Source organism: Anomaloglossus baeobatrachus, chromosome 8 (assembly GCF_048569485.1).
Source record: "Anomaloglossus baeobatrachus isolate aAnoBae1 chromosome 8, aAnoBae1.hap1, whole genome shotgun sequence".
In the NCBI taxonomy this organism is placed as follows: domain Eukaryota; kingdom Metazoa; phylum Chordata; class Amphibia; order Anura; family Aromobatidae; genus Anomaloglossus; species Anomaloglossus baeobatrachus.
Window position 1 is genome coordinate 6,708,440 of NC_134360.1, and position 19,155 is coordinate 6,727,594.

The 19,155-nt window shown below is 52.2% G+C and overlaps 1 protein-coding gene across 2 annotated transcripts in view; it reads right to left on the bottom strand.

Annotated features, from left to right (window-relative positions):
* Positions 1-19,155, bottom strand: part of SLC6A11 (solute carrier family 6 member 11) — a 216,876-nt gene that overhangs the window by 40,667 nt on the left and 157,054 nt on the right. For both annotated transcript variants that reach the window (XM_075321267.1, XM_075321268.1), the window contains exons 7-8: positions 17,961-18,095; positions 945-1,048 (exon numbers count right to left, since the gene is read on the bottom strand). In XM_075321267.1, the coding sequence (XP_075177382.1) occupies positions 945-1,048; positions 17,961-18,095 (239 nt within the window). The remainder of the gene's footprint in view (positions 1-944; positions 1,049-17,960; positions 18,096-19,155) is intronic.

The window sequence follows — 19,155 nt, forward strand, 5'->3', positions numbered from 1 at the left end:
ACTGAACCAGTGACTGGACCAAAGAAGACGGCCGCCTGGATAGAGGTGCGCGATGGGACTGAGAAGGACTGAGTGAGGATCATTTTTTTTAATTTTTTTATACATGTATATGTATGTTTACTATGGTCTGGCATCTGTAGAGACCGCAGACCATTCTAATCATGAGATGTGCACTCAATCTATGTGCCAATCATATTTCCAAAATTTGAGCAAACTGTAGAATTTAAATTTTGGGAGATTCGCTCATCAATACAAAACACCCATAGGCAAAAGAATGCAAAAACTGGATCAAGGAGCAGTGCAATCACATTGCCTGGTCAGATAGACTCAGTTCTGTCACACTATGCTAATGGGAAGATCAAAATTTCACACAAGGCGCAGGAAGCAATGAACCCTCCCTACAGTTCAGCATGGTGGAGGTGCAGTCATAATGTGAAGGTTTCCTTAGCAAATCCTTCTAATACCTGTGGATGGACATTTCGGTGGTAGTTCTCACCCACACATTGTGACCCAATCAAGTTCATCCTGTTGCGACAGCTGTTTGGTAGATAGACACTTGTAGTAGGACAATGGACCATACATCGAGGCTTGAGTGGTGGATTGCTTCCAGGAATATGACAAGGAGTTATCCTGGCTGTGCTGACCCTCACAGCTCTTTATCCAACAGATCATCTCTGGGGCCAGGTAGAATGGACTATTGAGGGCACGTTAGCACCGCCATCTAATATGCAGCAACAGTAAGAAGTTATCCTGTCAATATATCTACATCTAGTGGAAGCTCTGCCCAAAACATTGCTTTGGTTTTGAAGGTCACGGACGGGTGTCACCGATACAGCAGCCATTCATTGTACAGGAGATTTTATATGCTACATGTTCAGAACATTGCACGACCAAGCCCTAAATCAGCACAATTCAGTAATGGCGTCCGTGTTCCTACAATGTACCTGTAGCAATTATTATTGTAGTTATTGTAACTTCCCAAAGCGGTCAAACATCCCAGGCAGATGGCATAAGAGAAGAAGATCTGAGTGCCTGCATCTACCCAAACCTAAGGAGACAGAAAGAAACAATCAGTATATAATGTGCAGAGGGGGGAGACAAAGAAGACGCATTTTACAGCTCTTAAAATAGGTATCTTGTTGATTCTCCCAATTATGGAGGTTGGGAACATTCTGACCTACAAACTGAACAAGAACAAGTTTGTAAAGTTTGTTGAATTCGATCAGATGTCCTTGTGTCCCTTGTGCTTATACCAAGTATTATAGGGATGTTATGTAGAAATGTATCAGACCGTGCGCCAGACGATGCCGTGAGCACAGCGACTGTCTGCACCATATCAGCCGATGCCGTGAGCACAGCGACTGTCTGCACCATACCAGCTGATGCCGTGAGCACAGCGACTGTCTGCACCATATCAGCCGATGCCGTGAGCACAGCGACTGTCTGCACCATATCAGCCGATGACGTGAGCACAGCGACTGTCTGCACCATATCAGCCGATGACGTGAGCAGAGCGACTGTCTGCACCATATCAGCCGATGCCGTGAGCAGAGCGACTGTCTGCACCATATCAGCCGATGACGTGAGCAGAGCAACTGTCTGCACCTTATCAGCCGATGACGTGAGCACAGCGACTGTCTGCACCATATCAGCCGATGACGTGAGCAGAGCGACTGTCTGCACCATATCAGCCGATGCCATGAGTACAGCGACTGTCTGCACCATATCAGCCGATGCCGTGAGCACAGCGACTGTCTGCACCATATCAGCCGATGCCATGAGCACAGCGACTGTCTGCACCATATCAGCTGATGCCATGAGCACAGCGAGTGTCTGCACCATATCAGCTGATGACATGAGCAGAGCAACTGTCTGCACCTTATCAGCCGATGACGTGAGCACAGCGACTGTCTGCACCATATCAGCCGATGACGTGAGCAGAGCGACTGTCTGCACCTTATCAGCCGATGCCGTGAGCACAGCGACTGTCTGCACCATATCAGCCGATGACGTGAGCACAGCGACTGTCTGCACCATATCAGCCGATGACGTGAGCAGAGCGACTGTCTGCACCATATCAGCCGATGCCGTGAGCAGAGCGACTGTCTGCACCATATCAGCCGATGACGTGAGCAGAGCAACTGTCTGCACCTTATCAGCCGATGACGTGAGCACAGCGACTGTCTGCACCTTATCAACCACTCCCGTGAGCAGAGCGACTGTCTGCACCATATCAGCCGATGCCATGAGTACAGCGACTGTCTGCACCATATCAGCCGATGCCGTGAGCACAGCGACTGTCTGCACCATATCAGCTGATGCCATGAGCACAGCGACTGTCTGCACCATATCAGCTGATGCCATGAGCACAGCGAGTGTCTGCACCATATCAGCCGATGCCGTGAGCAGAGCGACTGTCTGCACCATATCAGCCGATGCCATGAGCACAGCGACTGTCTGCACCATATCAGCCGATGACGTGAGCAGAGCGACTGTCTGCACCATATCAGCCGATGCCGTGAGCACAGCGACTGTCTGCACCATATCAGCCGATGACATGAGCAGAGCAACTAATAAATAAGGAATAACGTTTGGAACACCATTCTAAGTCTGAACTGGGTGCGAAAACCTAAAAAAACATCACTATGGGGAGATAAGGTATGCACACCAGTGACTATGCCAGGGGAATACATGGAATAGCAGAAACTGCTGTGTGAATACTGACTTGAAAAATCCAATAGCTATATGCAAGAGTGAAAATGTGAAAAATGGAATCTGCATTTCTGCCATTCTCTTGATTCATATGTTCATGGCAGTAATGCAGGTTCCATTTTTCACATTTTCACTCTTACATATAGCTATTGGATTTTTCAAGTCAGTATTCACACAGCAGTTTCTGCTATTACATGTATTCCCCTTACATAGTCACTGGTGTGCATACCTTATCTCCCCATAATGAGCAGAGCAACTGTCTGCGCCTTATCAGCTGATGACGTGAGCAGAGTGACTGTCCGCACCTTATCAACCACTCCCGTGAGCACAGCGACTGTCCGCACCTTATCAACCACTCCCGTGAGCACAGCGACTGTCCGCACCTTATCAACCACTCCCGTGAGCACAGCGACTGTCCGCACCTTATCAACCACTCCCGTGAGCAGAGCAACTGTCCACACCTTATCAGCCGATGACGTGAGCAGAGTGACTGTCCACACCTTATCAGCCGATGACGTGAGCAGAGCAACTGTCTGCACCTTATCAACCACTCCCGTGAGCACAGTGACTGTCCGCACCTTATCAGCTGATGCCGTGAGCAGAGTGACTGTCCACACCTTATCAGCCGATGCCGTGAGCACAGCGACTGTCCGCACCTTATCAGCTGATGCCGTGAGCAGAGTGACTGTCCACACCTTATCAGCCGATGCCGTGAGCACAGCGACTGTCCGCACCTTATCAGCTGATGCCGTGAGCAGAGTGACTATCCATACCTTACCAGCTGATGCCGTGAGCACAACGACTGTTTGCTCCTTATCAGCTGATGCCGTGAGCACAGGGACTGCCCGCACCTTATCAGCTGATGCCATGAGCACAACGACTGTCCGCTCCTTATCAGCTGATGCCGTGAGCACAGTGACTGTCCGCACCTTATCAGCTGATGCGATGAGTACAGGGACTGTCCGCTCCTTATCAGCTGATGCCCTGAGCACAGGGACTGTCTGCACCTTATCAGCTGATACCGTGAGCACAGCGACTGTCTGCACCTTATCAGCTGATACCGTGAGCAATGTGACTGTCCGCACCTTATCAGCCGACGCCGTGAGAACAGCAACTGTCTGCACCTTGTGTCGCCTGTAACCTCCATTCCTGGGGTTGGGCTCATCCCTGCATAACTGAGCATGTGCCAGTTGTCAAGTTGGACACATGCTCAGAGTCCGCTCCTGCTCACAATGCTACATTCATTCAATACGCAATGACAGTGCACTCCCTCACTGGCTTTAAAGAGAAGTGATAAGCCAACAAGAGAGTGCAATGTCAATGCATATTGAAAAGAGCGAATATGGAATGAACCACATATGACTATATCAATACATTTTTGTCTTTAAATGGGATATTCCCCCAAAAAAGACAAAAACCCCAATGTCAAAAATGTGACAAAAATGCATGTAAAAAAATGCAAAAAACGTTAGTAACCTAATTTATATACGGTAATAGGCGAAGAAATGCTGCAATATCAAAAACTCCCAAAAAGCTCATTATGGGGAATTAGCCTAACCTTTTAAACACTGGCATAAGTTGAATCTCATGGGCCCCTCTGTAGAAGCTCCAACGGGGCCCCTTATTATTGCAAGTTTCTAGTAGAAATGGTCTTTTCATATAGGCCAAAGGCACTTTTTTGGCCCCCGATGCTCCAGGTCTTGGGTGTGATTGCAACACCTGCACCTATTGTAGTTGCACCTCTGCTGAACAATGCTGTAAAAAATCTAAACAAACGCAACATCAAAAACTCACCTTATGCTCAATGTGGGAACATATGGTATTTGTGTGACGCCCCTAGACTATAGGGTATTTTACACGCTGCGACATCGCTAGTGTCGCGGGCGGGGAGGAGGGTGTCAGCACACCGCGCTCGCCCCCTTCTGCTCGGGTCCGGCGGCCGCTGCTCAGTGGTGGCTCGAGCCGTAGGCCGGATCCCGGGGGTTTCTCGAGCGGCACTCCTCGCCCGTGAGTGAAAGGGGTTTGTTGGGTGTGGGGATTGTTATAGTTCGTGACGCCACCCACGGTTGTGGTGATTGCACCACCGCTGCTCTGGATGGGGATCCCGGGGATGGTGATGGGGAGCAGCCAGGTGTTGTGTTGCCCCTCCGTGGGTAGGGGTTGGTGATCCCGGGGCCCGGTGATGGTTTGTGAGGTGCAGGGCCTGGTGGGCGCAGGGACGCGGGGGCAGCGCTGTGCCTTGCGGCACTGTGGTACTCACTCAGCCTGAGACACGGACACAGTTTGTACGGTAAACCAAACGGCTGGTAGGACGGTCCCACAGACGGCTGCACCTGCACTCCCGGTAGTTGACGGTGATGTCCCTCTTCCTTGCACCTATGGTTGACTTGTGGTAGCGGTGGATTCCCTCCGGTTACCCGCTCCCCGACTACAATCTGGGCCGGAGGAGCTCTACACTTTGCCCGCAGGCGCTGGCCCTGAGAAACTAGTGCCTTGGCGGTGGCTGTGTCTCTCTGCTTCAGGTTGAGCTGTTGCCTTCAATCGGGACTTGGTTGCTGGGGGATCTACGTCCCCTTCACTGACGGATTCGGCAAATTTGGCGACTCCTAGCCTTGCCGGGGTCCGAGAGGCCCCTGCCCTGGTGCTGACTGTCCTTCGGAACACTGCTCCAGACCACCGGGCACACAGCCAACGTGGTCCTTCCAGGAACTTCCAAACGGTCCCCCTCCAGACAGTCACCGCCGTCGCTGACCTTGCTGTTCTGGCCCTACACAAAGCTGGACCCTTCAGGCTTTCCTTCCTTCTTGTCACCTCACTTGCTTTCCTCCTTTTCCACTTTTACTTTCACTTAGTTGTTTACTCCTTTCTAGCCCTCAGCTAGACTTCACTCTTGCCCTGCCTGGGCTACTCTGCCTGGTACTTCCTGCCTCCAGAGCTGTGATCTCCTTGGTGGGCGGAGCCAACCGCCTGGCCCACCCCCTGGTGTGAATCATCAGCCTCTGGAGGAAGGCAACAAGGATTTGTAGTTTAGCTGTGATGTGCCTACCTGGAGTGTGGGGTGTGGTGGTGTTGTGACCTGTGACCCCTGGCTTGCCCAGGGCGTCACATTCCCCCTTAGCAAAATGCAGACCGTCCGCGGGCTGCCGTCCTACACCGGTTTTATTTTTCTGAAAAAGATAACATTTGGAAAATCAACATATAACATTTTTAATAACTCTTCCCAAGACGGGAGGCACATTTACTTTTAACGTTGCAACGGTTTACGGTTACGGTTTCCGCTCTCTCCCACCCAAGCAACCTGGCCCTGATGCTGCCCCTAAAGCCCAGGCAGCACCCCTTGACCCACAGTCCAGCACAAGTTACCCGAGCGGGATCTGTCCTTCCCCTCCAGAGGGTAGCCACCGGTTCCTTTGGTGGCTGGGCCCCAGCCTGCTCTGCTGAGGGCCCTCCCTCCAACCTGCCTCTCCGGAGGCGGCATTGCGGAAAACGGTAACGGTAACCAACATATTTACAAGCCACTAACGTCTGTGGTTGCCCTGCAAGTTCACGGGCTTGTCCATGGATAGTTCCCATGCATTTTAAACGGTCCCCACGGGGACAACGGTGCCGGCTCCGGCCGGTTCAATCACAACAGACAATCTGGTGAAAACTCGGTAATTATCATTTTCATTTTTCAAACTTTCAACAAACAAACAACCACTCTGCACATTCCCTGACCCCTTTTATCACAGAACGGTCTCCCTGTACCTAAGTGGGGGTCTACCTAGGTTGGAACGGGTGGACCTTCGGGGCCCGGTGTCAGTGGTGCTGGGCAGTGGGGTAGAGGGAACAACTGGTTCCACCTCCCGGCTTTCGTGTGGGACAGGTGGAGGCATAGGGGAGCTGGGCATAGGTTCATCCCTGGGCACTGGCATCGGTTCTGGCTCACGGTTGACCGCTTATACTACTTCTTCATCCACAGGTTGTGGGAACAGTATCACTGGAAGAATCACCGCGCCGTTCTGCATAGGCCAGTCTGCGGGGAAATCACCCATCACCGTGTGGATCACCTCTTTTTCCTTTTCTGCTGGGGGAGGAGCTGGCACCTCCGGCATGGTCCTCAAGGCTGGTGGGCACCTTTTCAAATGGTCCCGAGAAACCGTGGCCAAAGTGCCCCCTTGGTCGCGACTGATCTGGTAAGTCTTTCCATTTTCCCATCCGGTGGGCTGAATGACGTAGGGGGTTTGTTCCCACTGATCATCCAGCTTGTGGGTTTTTCTCTTCCGCTTCAACACCACATCTCCAGGCTGGAAAGGCCCGGCAGCCGCTTTCTGATTGAAGTGCCGCTCCTGCTGTTTTCGACTCTGACCCAGGTTCTTCTCCACATACTCCTGAATCTGTCGGTACTGCACCCTCCGCCGGGCATCCCATTCAGCCGTTGCGGGGAGCGTCTCTGGGGCTTCCAATCCCATTTCCAAATCCACTGGCAGCCAGCCAGGCCGAGCTCTCATCAGATACGCTGGGGTGCACTTTGTCGAGCTGGACGGGATATTATTGTACATATCGACCAAGTCAGGCAGCTTCTCCAGCCACAGGTTCCGTTCCTCTAGTGGCAACGTCTTGAGGAGACCCAGGACTAGATGGTTCATCTTCTCACACATACCGTTGGTCTGGGCATGGTAAGGAGTGGTCCGGATCTTCTTGCAACCATACAGCTGACAAAACTCATGGAATACCTCCGCTTCAAAGGCTGGACCTTGGTCGGTGAGCACCCTCTCAGGGTATCCATGGGGCCGACAGAAGTACGCCTGGAACGCTCTCGCAGCGGTACGGCCGGTTAAGTCCTTGACCGGGACAACCATCATGAACCGAGAATAATGGTCCACTATGGTCAGAGCGTAGGTATACCCACTTCGGCTGGGGGTGAGCTTCACATGGTCCAAGGCGACCAGCTCCAACGGTTGGTGTGTAACGATGGGATGCAGGGGGGCCTTCTGGCTAGCTTCATCCTTCCTCCTCAACGTACAAGGACCACATTCTCGACACCAGGCTTCTACCGATTCCCGCATCCCACTCCAATAGAACCGCTCTCTTAACAGCATCTCCAGCTTCTTCCACCCGAAGTGGCCGGCTCCATCATGGTACGCCTGCAGAACGGTGGGCACATCAGCCTGGGGAATAACCAGCTGGCGGGTCTTCTCGTGGGTCTTCGGGTTAATCAGCTCCCGGTACAGCCTCCCCTGATGCAGGCACAGTCGGGCCCGTTCTTTCCACAAGCGTTGGGCCTCCGCTGGGGCGGCAGGGTCCATCCCGGCGGCGCCTTGCTCTACCAGGTTCTTGACCAAGCGGACCGCAGGCGCCTGATTTTGAGCTTCTTGCCACTTCTGACTAGGTAGCGGATCCAGATTCACCCGTTGTTGATGGACATGGACCTTCTCACCTGATGGCCGGTGGAATGCAGGCAACTCGATCTCCTCGAGGTCATCATCTTTACACTCGCCTTCTGACAAGTGGGGCATTCGAGAGAGGGCATCAGCATTGATGTTGACATGACCGGCCCTATATTTGATGGTGAAGTCGTAGTTGGCTAGTCTGGGTACCCACCGCTGTTCTAATGCACCCAGTTTGGCCGTGTCCAGGTGAGTCAACGGATTGTTATCCGTAAAAGCGGTGAACTTTGCGGCGGCCAGGTAGTGGCGGAACCGCTCGGTGATAGCCCACACCAGTGCCAGGAGCTCAAGCTTGAAAGAGCTATAGTTCTCAGGGTTCCTTTCGGTCGGCCGGAGTTTTCGACTAGCATAGGCAATCACTTTCTCTTTGCCTTCCTGGACCTGGGATAGGACTGCCCCCAAACCCACATTGCTGGCATCAGTGTGGAGAATGAATGGGCAGCCGTAGTCCGGATACGCCAGGACCTCTTCTCCGGTCAAAGCCTCCTTCAGCTGACGGAAGGACTCCTCATGCCTGTCCTCCCACACCAGTGGGGCTGGTCTCCCCCCTTTGGTCTGTCCCACGAGGAGGTCTTGCATGGAGGCAGCCATCTTCGTGTACCCCTTGATGAAGCGCCGGTAGTACCCCACCAGACCCAGGAACTGCCTTACTTCTCTTACTGTAGTTGGTCTCGGCCAGCTCTGGATGGCAGTGATCTTCTCAGGGTCGGGAGCGACACCATCCGCACTCACCACATGCCCAAGATACTGCACCCTGGGCTTCAGCAGGTGGCACTTAGAGGGCTTCAATTTCATCCCGTACTTGGCAAGGGACGCGAACACCTCGGCCAGGTGCTCCAGATGGGCTTCATACGTCTGGGAATAAACAATCACATCATCCAAGTACAGCAGGACGGTCTCGAAGTTTAAATGTCCCAAACAGCACTCCATCAGCCGTTGGAAGGTCCCAGGGGCATTGCACAGCCCAAACGGCATGCTATTGAATTCGCAAAGCCCCATCGGGGTGGTGAAGGCGGTCTTCTCCCGGTCTTCTGGGGCCACGGCCACTTGCCAGTACCCACTGGTGAGGTCCAGGGTAGAGAAATAAGTTGCCGTCCGCAGCGCGGCCAACGATTCTTCAATACGGGGCAGCGGGTAGGCATCTTTGTGGGTTATCTGATTAATCTTCCGGTAGTCCACACACATCCGCATGGTACCATCCTTCTTCTTGACCAGTACCAACGGAGCGGCCCAGGGACTACAGCTATCCCGAATGACCCCTGCCTCCTTCATATTCCTCAACATATCTTTGGCGCACTGGTAATGTGCAGGGGGAATAGGCCGGTACCTCTCTTTGATAGGGGGGTGTTCACCAGTGGGGATGTGATGTTGGACCCCTTTGATCTGCCCGAAGTCTAGTGGGTGCTTACTGAATACCTGTTCATACTCCTGCACCACCCTGTATACCCCCGCTTTGTGATGTGTAGGGGTATCGTCAGTACCCACATGTAGCTGTTGGTGCCACTCTTTCACCTCCCCCTGTGGTGGGGAATTGCTAGTAGCAGGTGGGGAAACTGAGGGACTGGTTTCATGGATGGTGTGAGGATCTAGGGTGAGCAGTTTGGCGATGGTAGCATACCGGGGGAGCCTAACCTCCTCCTCCCCACAATTCAACACCCTCACGGGCACCCTCCCCTTTTTCACGTCTACCACCCCTCGGGCGGCTATTACGGTGGGCCAGTGCTCGGAGGGTATGGGCTCCATCATGGCAGGGTAGTCACGCCCCTGAGGTCCTACGGCTGCCCTACACCAAATCATCATCTCACTTCTGGGGGGCACAAGCAACGGGGCCGCATCCATCACTCTCACACCACCAATCTCTCCTCCTGTTGAATTTACATGCTGGCGGTACATCAAGGCACGAATTTCACGCTGCACAGCTCTCTGTCGGCTCCCTGCCGCCGTGGCGGCCAGCTGTTGCAATAGGGCCAACACATCACCCATACAGTGCTCCATCACATTGGTTCCCAGCACTATCTTCGGGTTATGATCACTGGGCTCATTCATGATCACAATCATACCCTGGTGTTGCAGTTCAGCTTGCCCAACTATCATGGCCACCTGCTTATACCCCACTTGGGTCAAAGGGAGTCCATTGGCAGCAATCAGTGTTATACTAGTATCTGGGGGTGCCAGCTCGTCCGTTCCCCAATACCGCTGGTACAATGTGTATGGTATGGTGGTTACCTGAGATCCAGTGTCCAAGAGAGCCATCACCGGTATACCGTCCACAACCACGGGAATGATGGGTCGAGCTCCGATATACCGATCCCGCCAGTCCGAGGGGCCACGGGGTTCTACTCCTGAGGATTGGCCCGGGGCCCCAGGGGTTGCTCGTTTAACGGGCACTCTCGATAGTAATGCCCTGGCTTACGGCACTTGTAGCAGATGGGAGGCCTGCTCCGCGGGGGATTAGCACCTCTCCGCTGCATCCAGGGTACATCTTCAGGGCTGTCAGCAAGCTGTATCTGTGCCGAAGGCTGAGATCTGGTCAGAGGTTGTAGTGCAGCAAGGATTTTGGCAAGGTCTCCGTCCATACGACGGACCTGGGCTGCCAGTTCTTCCACCGTGCTGCTCGGGGCTGCAGGTATTGGAGAGTTTGGTTTGGCTGAGGCCGCCACAACGGGAGCCGTCTCAACGGGCCACGGGGCGGGTTCCAGAACTTCGGCAGCTGGGGGCTGTAGTGCTTTAATGGCCCGCTCCTTTAACACAGCAAAGTCCACATCAGGGTGTTCCAGGGCCCACAGCCGGAGTTGTTTACGATCCTCAGGGGACCTCATCCCCTGCGCAAATTGCTCCACTAACATCTTGTTGCTATCCGCCTCATTAATAGGGTTCACCCGCTTCAGCGTGCGGAGGGCGGTCTGCAGACGTAGAGCATAGTCCCGAATGCTATCCCCAGCTCGTTGCCGGCACTGGTAAAACTGCATCCTCAGCTCAGCTTCAGTCCGGGTCTCGAAGGCAGTCTGTAGCTTCTCAAAGATGGTGGCTACAGAGAGCCGGTCCCCCTCGGCCCAGGTCTCCGCTTCCTGCTCCGCCGCACCGGTTAGCTGGCCTAGCACTATCGCTGCACGTTGCTTATCAGTCAGGGGGTACAGCCCTAGCAACGGGTTAAGCTTTTTCCGGAAGGCCTGTAGGGCATCCGGTTTCCCGTCATACTGCGGTAGCCAGGCAGCTCCGGGCGCATAGGGCAAGGAGAACGGCATGACCTGAGCGAGCGCGGTGGCCGCGGCACCTCCCGCCGGTACGGCCGGGACCTGGGCAGGCCCATTCCCATCCGCGGGTGCCGCTGCGGCTGCGACCACCGCTCCTCCAGCGGCTCCGTCGGGCGCAGACATCTTGTTTCCGTCCCCCTTAGCTCTTTCCGGCCCCTCCTCTCTCGGGGCGGGGTTTTGGCCTTCGCGCCTCTACTGCTCGAGAAGACGCTCGAGCGGGAACTTTTCGCGCCAAAGATGGCGGCTTCTGCAATTTTTCTGCCGGATACCTCCGGCGGTAACAAGGCGCACCTCTACCAGATGGCAGAGCAGTAAGATCCTGTTCGTGACGCCAAGTTGTCGCGGGCGGGGAGGAGGGTGTCAGCACACCGCGCTCGCCCCCTTCTGCTCGGGTCCGGCGGCCGCTGCTCAGTGGTGGCTCGAGCCGTAGGCCGGATCCCGGGGGTTTCTCGAGCGGCACTCCTCGCCCGTGAGTGAAAGGGGTTTGTTGGGTGTGGGGATTGTTATAGTTCGTGACACCACCCACGGTTGTGGTGATTGCACCACCGCTGCTCTGGATGGGGATCCCGGGGATGGTGATGGGGAGCAGCCAGGTGTTGTGTTGCCCCTCCGTGGGTAGGGGTTGGTGATCCCGGGGCCCGGTGATGGTTTGTGAGGTGCAGGGCCTGGTGGGCGCAGGGACGCGGGGGCAGCGCTGTGCCTTGCGGCACTGTGGTACTCACTCAGCCTGAGACACGGACACAGTTTGTACGGTAAACCAAACGGCTGGTAGGACGGTCCCACAGACGGCTGCACCTGCACTCCCGGTAGTTGACGGTGATGTCCCTCTTCCTTGCACCTATGGTTGACTTGTGGTAGCGGTGGATTCCCTCCGGTTACCCGCTCCCCGACTACAATCTGGGCCGGAGGAGCTCTACACTTTGCCCGCAGGCGCTGGCCCTGAGAAACTAGTGCCTTGGCGGTGGCTGTGTCTCTCTGCTTCAGGTTGAGCTGTTGCCTTCAATCGGGACTTGGTTGCTGGGGGATCTACGTCCCCTTCACTGACGGATTCGGCAAATTTGGCGACTTCTAGCCTTGCCGGGGTCCGAGAGGCCCCTGCCCTGGTGCTGACTGTCCTTCGGAACACTGCTCCAGACCACCGGGCACACAGCCAACGGGGTCCTTCCAGGAACTTCCAAACGGTCCCCCTCCAGACAGTCACCGCCGTCGCTGACCTTGCTGTTCTGGCCCTACACAAAGCTGGACCCTTCAGGCTTTCCTTCCTTCTTGTCACCTCACTTGCTTTCCTCCTTTTCCACTTTTACTTTCACTTAGTTGTTTACTCCTTTCTAGCCCTCAGCTAGACTTCACTCTTGCCCTGCCTGGGCTACTCTGCCTGGTACTTCCTGCCTTCAGAGCTGTGATCTCCTTGGTGGGCGGAGCCAACCGCCTGGCCCACCCCCTGGTGTGAATCATCAGCCTCTGGAGGAAGGCAACAAGGATTTGTAGTTTAGCTGTGATGTGCCTACCTGGAGTGTGGGGTGTGGTGGTGTTGTGACCTGTGACCCCTGGCTTGCCCAGGGCGTCACACTAGCATTTGCTGGCAATGTCGAGCGCGATAGCATCCGCCCCCGTCGTACGGCCGATATGCGGTGATCGCTGCTGTAGCGAACATTATCGCTGCGGCAGCGTCACACTCATATACCTGCTCTGCGACGTCGCTGTGACTGCCGAACAATCCCTCCCTCAAGGGGGAGGTGCGACATCACTGCGACGTCACTAAGCGGCCGGCCAATAGAAGCGGAGGGGCGGAGATGAGCAGGTAACAACCCGCCCACCTCCTTCCTTCCGCATTGCTGGTGGAGGCAGGTAAGGAGATGTTCGTCGCTCCCGCGGTGTCACACATAGCGATGTGCGCTGCCGCAAGAGCGACGAACAACATCGTACCGGCAGCAGCAACGACATTAAGGAAATGAGCGACGTGTCAACGATCATCGTTTTTGAACGATTTTGAAATCGTTGATCTCTGTTCATTAGTGTTACACGCTGCGATGTCGCTACCGGCGCCGGATGTGCGTCACTAACGACCTCACCCCGACGATATATATCGGTAGCGATGTCGCAGCGTGTAAAGTACCCCTATCAGGTCGTCACAGGGTACTGCACAAGCTGCCCTTCCGTGCAGTTTTCCGCCTTCCTCTTGGTTCTGGGTCCCTATCTAATGGTGTTGCCTCCAACAGCAAATCAAATCCTAGATACACCCTGCACCACACCCACCAGGCACGCCAGTGGACGGCTTGAGTGGAATAGAGTCGCCCACCTGGGGGGGGTCAGGGAGGAGAGGTGAGGAGTGTAGTGAGTCTGGAGTAGGTCAGAGAGGAGTCGAATAGTAGCCCTCGAGCTGTGAGGAGCTCAGAGGAGGTTGAGAGCGGTGGCTCCTAGTGAGGCTGTCTAGGTTGCAGACGGTGGTCTGGGCCTAGAGGAGTCGAACCCCCGGTCGCAGTGGATTGTGGCAAGGTGTCTGGCCTTGTCGAGGAGGACAGCCGGCAGCCTAGCACTGTCACCGGTCCTGAGGAGAAGGGAGCCTTTATGATCTGTTCCCACCCACTCCAGAATCCGGGCATTAGTGCAATGAGGGGGATAGGACTTTCCAAACCACAACGGTCCAGAAAATCCCAAGCGTGAGCCCTGAGAGCAAGCTCCCACACTTAGCCATAGTGGGGAGCGGGGCCCGGCAAGTTCCATACTACTGGGCCACCAAGTTGAAGTTAAACTTAGTGCCAGGAGGCAGGTCATGGATCACCAGGCAAAACCATATGGGACGGGACCCCGGACGAGCTCCCCTCAACGGCAGCGGTACCCAGAGAATTGGTTTACCCAGTTGTCAGTGTCTGCTTATGAACTGAGTAAGTACGAGAGTGACCCCTGCACCCCACTGCACCCCTCACCAAGTCCCGGGGCATCCACCCTACCCGTGGAGGGCTACGACATCTTGCTGCCCAGTTTCATCACCCCGGGTACTCCCAACGGCAGCGGCGGTACTCCCCAAATTACCGTACACCGCGGGTGGCATCACGAAATATAAATTAACTCCCCTGTAAATACCCCTCTTCATTTGAGTTGCCACACGACCCCCAGGTCCAGAGACCCTCGAGCCGCAGCTCGGCTGTTTCCACGGGGGCAGCACATTTGCACACGGCATCTTTTAGGCACCAGCTTACCTGTTGAGTTTTCAAGGTGAAAAAGCTTTTCTCATCGCTTTTGCAGCAGCTCAGCCTCCTGCCAAGCAGAAGCCACCCAGAGAGTGAGCATGCTACTTTTTCACACTCAAGTTTTCTTAGTTTTTGGAATGGAAAATCCACATTTTCATGAGTTTTGAATTTTTGAGGAGGATTTGGTGAGTTTCCACTCACTTTCTGCTGCAAACTCTCCTCAAGAACTCAGTGGGAACAAACCCTACCAGTGTACATTTTCTAAAACATGTTTTCCCCAATGTTTCCATTTTTTTACAAAGCTTTTTTTCTTGGTGTCCGTCCCTCGTCGTCAGCTGAATTTTCCATAGCATATAACAAGGAGACACCAGTGAGAGGAGGGGACGCCTGAAGTCATGCATGCGGCATTTTGCTAATTTGGTGACTACAGATACTCCGTGTTTTATTGATAATGTTTTCTTTCTTTCCTTTTTATAGTTTACACTTGTGTTTTTATTTCAAAAGAGCATTAAAGCCGCGTTTTAGTCCGCCTCGGTGACCTAAATGGTTCCAGTGCTGTCGCTCTGAATAAGACACAGCTGATTACATCTCCAGGATTCACCACTTGCTGGAGAACGGAACGTCTTTTGACAGACAAGCTTTTTAATGGAAGCAGAAGCAGCAGAAATCATAGGTCAAGTGAAAACGAAGCCTCTTCTTAAGGCTTAAGAACGCCGAAGAATGGAGAAATGTTACAAAAGGGAAGTAATAGGAGCCGCGATTGTAACAGTGATCTGCCGGCAGGGGGTGCCGCGAGATTCCCAATTGTTTCCTGCAGAAGGTGAAATGCACCTGTCATTAACATGATATATTAGTGGCGGGATCACTCAATCATTGATTTGGCTGAAAATCTGCTAAACATTTGTTTTATGAGACTTGGCCATTTTTCATTTCTAAGTAGCAAGTGAAGAATGTGACAGTGTTTGGCTTTTTCTCAATTTCTCTCCTTGGAGCATAGAGAATATACAAAAAGCTGGAGAACATACAAGTCCCCATGTGACGGGCACCACGGCTAAGTGATGAAGAAAGCCGTGCGACGAAGCATTGGCAGTGTACTCCTTCCATAATCTGATATGTTGTTGTTGGGAGTTTCCGTGAGCAAATATATAGAATTATTGAGTTAAAAGCGCCGGCACAGGACATAATTACCAGCAACGTGAGGCCAATATTCCAGCCACTGAAACCTGGTACAGGAGCAAACCCAAAACAAAGTCCTCCTTCAGGCCCACTTTTCGAGCTATGTTCCACCATGCCCCTTTTATGGGTTGGATCTTGGATATTCCCAACAACCATAAGTGTTATGATCCGGAACCATGGAATATCACCATAACTCATTGGTAAAAGGTGACAAGAGCATTGGCAACTAATCTGGCCGCCATCCCCTTACTAACCATAAACACTAGAAGTAGCCGAGGGGTGAACTAACATCCTGTGCACCGCGAACCAAGCCGGAGAACTAGCTATCCTAAAGGAAGGAAAGATGAATAACTCTCTGCCTCAGAAAATAGACAAAGAATAGCAAGCCCCCCACATTCAAAGACTGCGGTGATATAGGAAAACACAATACACAGAAGATAGGATTAGCAAAAGGTGAGGCCCCCACTGACTACAATAGGAAAGGACAGGAAAGGGGCTGATGGTGGACAGAGAAAAACCCTGCAAAAATTTCAAAATTCCTGATATTACAAAAAGGCCCTCAGATCGCACGATCTGCACTCCGTCCTATACCAGGCGCTCTTGTCATACCAATGAACAGAAAAAAAGAATCATTACAAATTCAAAAAGCCACAAACACATGGACTTATAGGAGCTATACTCCAAACAAAAACTGCAGGGAGTTTCCCAGCTAAGCAACTGAGAGGGAAAATCCCTGCATGCAAATAAACTGAAAACAACCACAGCAAATGACAAACTCAGATAAGAGTAAAAGAACCAAACAACAAATAAAGAGGAAAGCACTTATCTGGGGTAGATGTGGTGTGGAGCAGAATGAAGCAGGCTGGTGAACAAAGAACAACTGACATCCGGCATAGGGTGCTATCAGACCAGGATTTAAATAAGCAGAGAGTTAGCAATGGAAACGCCCATTGCTCAACACACCTGGTCTATGTCCAAACCATTCCTGGCCACAAGAGGGAGCCTCCCAGCAGCCAAAGCATAACTGACATTCACAACACATAAGACAGTTGGCGAGTGCCGCAGAGTTCATCCTCCCAAACCGAATAATTGGTGGGATCTCATCGGCGTTGTTCTTAAAGAGAACATGTCAGCTGATGACTGCCGAGCATAAGGGCCAGAGCCACCATAGACAGGATCCATTATTGCAGCAATGTTTGCTTTCGTGCGTATTTGAGAAAATCTGCTTTGTAATGCCAGCTGAAGATGAAGTGATTAGGACGACGAGTCCGAGAGGTTTGTCCCCTCCGATTTCTCCAGCCCTGCTTCCCTTGTCTACGGACTCGTTCAAATGTCAATGTTTTTCACGGATAACTCTTGTATCCTTGATAGTCTATGTGGTGGTTTTTCAGGGATAACTCTTGTCTCCATGATAGTGTATGGGGTGGTGTCCATTTTTTCCCTTCAAACTGAATGGTCCACACAAAAGCTCAAAGACTCAGACCAAACTTGCCAATGTGAGGTTATGCATCTGTGTAATAAATCAGACAGCGCTAAAATGCCTCCCCATGGCTGATCATGTGAGAAGCTTGAAGCCGCCATCAGATTATTTTGTTCTCCATCCAAGAAAGTCTGATCAAACTCCGATGATAAAAACCGACACGGACCAAACGCTGGAGACTCTGATGAAGAATACTGATGATGCCAGGACCAATTTGTGGTGTCTGGGCCCTTTAAGGTCTCCCCCACAGACACCCATCTGTAGAGACCTGAGCTGAGTGGATCAGGCAAAAATCTAATTCATCTGTTCATGCAGTCGCCATTGTTGTGAATCCATGTCTAAGCAGATTACAAAAAATCAGTAAAATTTGATTAGAATTTCAGTTCAATGGAATTTATTTGCTCGTCTAGTAGAGATCTGCTAATCTTGGTGTGGGGGCAGCGAGGGACCGGTTCTTAGAATAGTTGTCCCAGTCTCATCGGCACTAACCACCACATTACAATATGCTTGGAAGCACCGCTGCATTTCAGAATTAGGGTTTGCTTGTACTTGCATATAAAATGGACGAGTGCAAAACAAGAAAATATATTATGGATATATTATTTACTTTACAATAATACAATAAATGTTATTTTTAACAGGACATTCAGTAACAAATTAAAGAGTTTCTTGTTGATACATATTCTATAAATATTGCAGTAGAATGTGAATGTCCTACCTGTGGATCTGAGAGTCGAGACAGATCAGGATACAAGTAAAATTCTATCCCTTGAGCGGCTCCGGGTAACGTGACGCCACGGACCAGGAGAATCAGCAGCATGACGTACGGAAAGGTGGCGGTGACATAGACAACCTGGAAAAAGGAAACATCTATGTTATGTAGTGTTCAAACATGTATCAAAAATGGGAAATATTATTCTAAAATTGGAGATATAAAGCTATATATGACACTGGTCACACAGATATTCTCTCCTCCCAACACCCACAGTGGGACATAAATATATGTATATAAAGATTGTCCAACCCTGTGCATTACAAAGAGAAGATCCGACATCCAACCCTTATCAGCAGAAGAGCGCAATGCATTCCTACATCTGTACCAATATCTGTCAGACTCTAACGTAAGGTTGTAACATCAAACCATACATGCACACCGGTAAAGTCTACTGCTATACAATGTAGAAAGGTTTTACATCACTTTAATATTAATTCCTAGATTATCAATATAGATTTTTCTCCTGTAAAATGACAGACACCGTCAAAGAACCCGACGACTTGACTGCTACTGGCTATAGGGTTGGGAGGCTGCTATTGGCTTTGGGGTTGGGAGGCTGCTATTGGCTATGGGGTTGGGAGGCTGCTATTGACTATAGGGTTGGGAGGCTGCTATTAGCTATGGAGTTGGGAGGCTGCTATTGGCTATAGGGTTGGGAGGCTGCTATTAGCTATGGAGTTGGGAGGCTGCTATTGGCTATGGGGTTGGACGGCTACTATTACCTATGGGGTTGGGAGGCTGCTATTGGCTATGGGGTTGGGCAGCAGCTATTGGCTTTGGGGTTTGGAGGCTGCTATTGTCTATGGGGTTGGACGGCTACTATTAGCTATGGGGTTGGGCAACTGCTATTGGCTTTGGGTTTGGGAGGCTGCTATTGGCTTTGGGGTTGGACGGCTACTATTAGCTATTGGGTTGGGAGGCTACTATTGGCTATGGGGTTGGACAGCTGCTATTGGCTTTGGGGTTTGGAGGCTGCTATTGTCTATGGGGTTGGAGGCTGTTATTAGCTATGGGGTTGGGAGGCTGCTATTGGCTTTGGGGTTGGGCAGCTGCTATTGGCTTTGGGGTTTGGAGGCTGCTATTGGCTTTGGGGTTGGGAGGCTGCTATTGGCTTTGGGGTTTGGAGGCTGCTATTGGC